At 47.1% G+C, this 5209-nt stretch overlaps 1 protein-coding gene across 1 annotated transcript in view; it reads left to right on the forward strand.

Moving 5' to 3' along the window:
* Positions 1–4488, forward strand: part of LOC107113556 (C-type lectin domain family 2 member D-like) — a 10122-nt gene extending 5634 nt beyond the window's left edge. Inside the window, exons 4-5 of the mRNA XM_015414909.1 lie at positions 2360–2463; positions 4377–4488. Coding sequence (XP_015270395.1) covers positions 2360–2463; positions 4377–4488 — 216 coding nt within the window. The remainder of the gene's footprint in view (positions 1–2359; positions 2464–4376) is intronic.
* The last annotated feature ends 721 nt before the right edge of the window (positions 4489–5209 follow it).

Consider the following 5209-nt stretch of genomic DNA (forward strand, 5'->3'; position numbering starts at 1 on the left):
CTGGGAAAGTGTGGAGAGGAAGGTGTAGATTTTTGCACCACCCTGCCACAACTGGCACCATTTCCCTGCCATCCCACCCCCACCCTGTCTCCAGTAGGCTTTTCGCTCTTTTTTTAAAGTAAGTATCAGTGGAAGAGATATTGCTATAATAATATACTGGCTTTTGGGGAATCCCATAAGGTTGTCAAAGCATGAGATTGCCTGCCTCTGTGTAGTGACCCTGGACTTCCTTGGTGGTCTCCCATCCAAATACTAACCAGGGCCAATTCTGCTTAGCTTCCAAGATCTGATGAGATCAGACTAGCTTGGGCTATACAGGTCAGGACAATATGCTGACCACCAATAAATAAAAAAATAAATGCAAAGCCTCTCAGAGGCAAGGGGGAAAGAATGGCAGGCACTAGGGGAATGAATTGCTCCATGCAGAAACTCTGTTGCCACTGTGGGTGATTCTACATTGGCTTTTCCCTCTGTTGTTTTGCGGAACCCTCATTGGAACAGAAATTCCCCTCTGCATTGCATGCTGCTGTCTAGGGCTGCCAAATCAGGCCGGGGGGCGGAGAAACCCCCGCTTTGGAGGCCCGATTTCCACCGCGGCGGAATCAGGCCCAGGGGAAACCCCACCCCCGCATGCACGTCACAGGGAAGTGACATCATGACGCAGGGGATGCTGGGGGCGGGGCCACAGCCATTTGAGGGGGAAACATAGAGTTTTCCCCTCAAATGGCAGTGGCCCCATCCCCAGCGTCATGACGTCACTTCCCTGTGACGTGCATGCGCGGCGTGTGCGTGCACCCGGGGAGCCAGGCTGGAGTCCCCCGCCACAAGGGTAAGTGCCATTTGGCAACCCTACTGCTGTCACTTCCCTTGGTCATCGGGTTTTATGGTACCCTTTATACTGCATGCCGCTTTCACTTTCTTTGATCATGGGGTTTTACGATACCTTCTGCATAGATTTATGGCTGTTCAGGGGTGACTTTGCAGTCAGTACCACATTGCCCTGGCGTATTTGAATGTGGTCTTGAGCTGCACCTTTGGTAAAACAACGGAGGGAAAAGCCAATGCAGAATCGCCCTGTGAATGCATTATCAGTGGCAATGAGACCGCGATGGAGAATGGTCCCCATTTGGTAGGAGTCTTGTTACAGCAAAAATAAACAGGAGACTTGAAGCACCTTAAAAGGCTTCTGTTTTTAACCTAAAGTTCTGTCAACTAGACCTCACTATAGAGTGGTGGGCTCTAATTTACAAAAGTTTGTGCTAGAATAAAAACTTGCTAGTCTTTAAGATGCAGCAAGAGTCCTGTTTGTCTATTTTCCCTATGACCCTATGTCAGAATGAATGGAAAACATTGAGATGCCTATGAGGAAATGGCCAGAAAGTGAACTAGTTAATGGATTGGATCAGTTCGAAGAAGAAGAAGAAGAAGAGATTGGATTTATACCCCGCCCTTCACTTGGAGTCTCAGAGCGGCTTACAAACTCCTTTCCCTCCCCCCCCCCCACAACAGACACCCTGTGAGGTGGGTGGGGCTGAGAGAGCTCTGACACAAACTGCTCTTTCAGGAACAGCTGTACCAGAGCTTGTGACTGACCCAAGGTCACATCAGCAGGTGCAAGTGGAGGAGTGGGGAATCAAACCCGGTTCTCCCAGATTAGAGTCCCCACACTTAACCACTACACCAGACTGGCTCTCAAAGGTCATGTTCCACCAAGGAAACACATTTCTGCCAGCAGAATTGAACTTTCCTGCCTCCTGCTATAGCTCAGAGTCCCCCCTCCCCCCTAAAGTGCTGCTTGTAGGAGACAGGAGTTTCTCAGGACCAGCCTGGGGAGGGGGTACAGTGAAAGGCTGCAGTAAGAACAGCTGGCCAGCAAAAAATTACCAACCTTTAGAAAATGACCTTTGGCTCCAACCTAATAAACATGTATTTTCCATCTGAACATTGTTATCCATAGATTATATTAATAAGGCATCAATGAGAGCCAGCGTGGTTAAGAGCGGTGGACTCTAACCTGGAAAACTGGGTTCATTTCCCCACTCCTCCACATGAAGCCAGCCAGGTAACCTTGGGCCAGTCACAGCTCTCTCAAAGCTCTCTCAGCCCCCCTCCCAAAATGAGTCTAGCTCACCACCTACTGGTGCATAAAGAGCTAGAACTCCTAGCAGCCAGACAATCTTAGGATCTTGTGACCTTTACACACAATGCCATATGGTGGTGGTTATTATTATTATTAATCAGTTTCTTCAGTTTATTTTGATATGTTTTCTCTAGTTTCCTGTGCAATAGCTTGGCACCAAAATGGAACCCATCCAAACTTGATTTGGTAACATGTACATACACCTTTTCTTTTATGAAGGACTTTATGATGCGTTACAAAGGTCCTGCTGACCACTGGGTTGGTCTCCACAGAAATCAAAGTCAGCCCTGGAAGTGGATCAATGGCACCATTTTCAGTGAGTGGTGAGTCACGTTCCTTGTTTGTTTCAAGCAGTCCAGGCTGAGAATTAGGACAGACTATCTAGCCATGGAATAATTAATGCCACTTAGAATGTTTCTGATAATTCTGTAATTCTTAATGCTTTTCAAGTTGAACTTAAAGGAAAATAGTAAGACAGAAGAGAAAGACTGCTGTCTACTGTTAGATAAATGTGTACTGATGGCTCTTGACAGCAGTGTCAAAATAAGAACATAAGTCAGGAAATCAAACAAAGTCACATTAAGGACCATCCTAAGCAGAGTTACACCCTTCTAAGCTCATTGACTTTAATGAACTTGGAAGGGTGTAACTCTGCTTAGGATGGCACCGTTTATTATATTGTCAACTGACCTCATTCAGCTATTCAGATATCTGTAATAATATCAGAAAATCTCTTTAGTTTGAAAAAACTTCCATTATAGGCCCCGGTCACACGGAGCATTAGCCACACTACAGGGACGGAAGATAGGCGGGGTTTCCGGGCGCGATCTTACCAGCACATCTGGGAAGCGTAGTGCTCCCGTGGCTCAACCGAGGCTTCCCTCCGAAGATGCAGTTTAAAAAACTAGTACCTCGGAGGTACTAGTTTCCGGAAACGGCGGGGCAAGGGCGAGCGTCTGATTGCGTTTCTGGAGGTAGTTCCGGCGCCCACCCATGTCCCCTAGCTAAAAGGTGGGTTTTTCCTCAAGTCTCCATGGATGCGCACAAGCACACAACGGAGCATGCGCAAACGTTAGTTTAATAAAAGAAACCACACAACTTGGGTCATGCAGAGAAGAGGAGAGCAGCCAGAAGAAAGCAACAAAGAGCGCACGGCTTGAGGCGAGCAACAAATAGATAGGGGGAAAGGGGGAAAGGCAGAAGATATAGCGGCTGAGACGAAGCCCAGAAGAGGGGGGCGCGGCGGCAGAGTAGGAAGTCTACTTGGGGAAGGGGGGACACAGCTCAGGAGGACGGCACCGTGGACTCGAAGACAGGCGAGCGGAGAAGGAGGCGCGGTCAGGGTGAAGGGGGCTGAGCCATGCTGCTTTGCCCTCTTCGCGCGCCCCACCAGACGGCTCCCCGGACTGTTGCCCTTACAGAACTACTGCCCACCCCCTGCCTGCTTCACTGGAGCCGGCAGCTGGCCCCTCCTCTCCCCAGGGTCGCTTGGCCAGCTGTCTCTGGCAGCCTCCTCCTCGCCTTCCCTCGTCTCTTTGCCCCGTGGCCCCGCTTCTTTGCCGTGTGATCTGCACCTCCCCCTATCCACAGGACCTCCACGGAACCTCCACGGGACCTCCACGGGAGGTCTGATCGCGCAATCGTGCATTATTTTTCCTCGAGGCAAACAGCCACGCTTCCCCCCCGCATTTTCCTGGCCGTGTGACCGGAGCCTTAGTCTGTCAATGGGGAAAAGTGGAAGTTAAGGAACTTTCATTGTCCTCCATCATATGCTAACTTAGGGGGCCACACATTTTAAACTTTTTTAAAACTGGCCTTTCTTGGGGCTTCAGGTTTGAAATGTGTTTGTCTTTAATTTCCCTTCAGCATTCATTTTATGCTGATGATGAAGCCTACAAAAGATGATGCTCCAAAGAACTTCTTAATCATACAAGATGCTTTGGTACAGCAGACCAGCAAGGCTACTTTTCATGAATTTGTTTTATTTAATTTTTTTTAAAATGGAGAAAGATATTGGGAGGAATAGCAAAATATGCGAGTGGCATTCTGAAAGGGAAAGGCCTTCGGAGAAGGCAAACCCCCCCCCCCAACCTAGAAGAAGCCTGAAAATTAAGACAAGAAGCCTTTCGCTGCCCTTTCAGCAGCGCCAAAGAGTTTACCACTAAGTTGTAGACCCTGCTACCTTTGTGACTCTTGTTAGTCATTTGCTGGACAACTCCATTTTCTTACACTTCAGGTTTACAATTCTTGGAGGAGGAAGCTGTGCGTATATGAACCAACAAGGTATTGCCAGCTCCAGCTGCTCAAGAGAAGAACCGTGGATCTGCAGTAAACCAGTTGCGAGGTGACACAGGGCTTTCTGTGCATCGCATGACCATCTGACCCCTACAGAACACACTCATTCAGGTATTCTTAATATGCTGGTCATTTATTTGACTTCTTCTTCCCCAGGCACTGGTATACCCAAGGCAGCCTTTGCAATTTCATTCAGGGGAGAGAGGCCCCATGAACATATGGCATCTCTGTAAGAATCCATTTATAAATATTGGTTGAACAGAGGACTGGGGGCACAGAGGCAAGCACACAGGCAGTAACAAATTCATATCACATACAAAATGATGTTGTAATTTGTTAGCTGCTTTGGTGGCTCTTGTGAGAGCAGAATGATGGGATGTAAATATTGTAAAATAAATAAAAATACCAATATCCCTCAGAATCCAAAACAGACACCTTTCCATTTTCATAACGAGCAAAATATTACTAAAATACTAAACTGAGAGTATGGAAAGTACAAGATAAATGGTTAAACCATGGGTAGTTCCATTATATGAAATGGGCACCCTGGGGCATAAATATGACATATCACTTAGGAAGTCATTTGCAAATGTCAAACACCTTATATTTTGTGAAAAGTCATCATTTTTAACAGTGACATCAACTGCTAATGCAATCAGCAATGGATAACTTATTCATTAGCAGGAACTCCTTAGAAGCATACTCTAATATCTCTGTGTGTTTCCATCCATTTTAGTGCATATGTGATATGTGAAGTCCATCTATCTAGGGACA

This window comes from Gekko japonicus, unplaced genomic scaffold, assembly GCF_001447785.1.
Source record: "Gekko japonicus isolate JY-2015 unplaced genomic scaffold, Gekko_japonicus_V1.1 scaffold1695, whole genome shotgun sequence".
Taxonomy (NCBI): Eukaryota; Metazoa; Chordata; class Lepidosauria; order Squamata; family Gekkonidae; genus Gekko; species Gekko japonicus.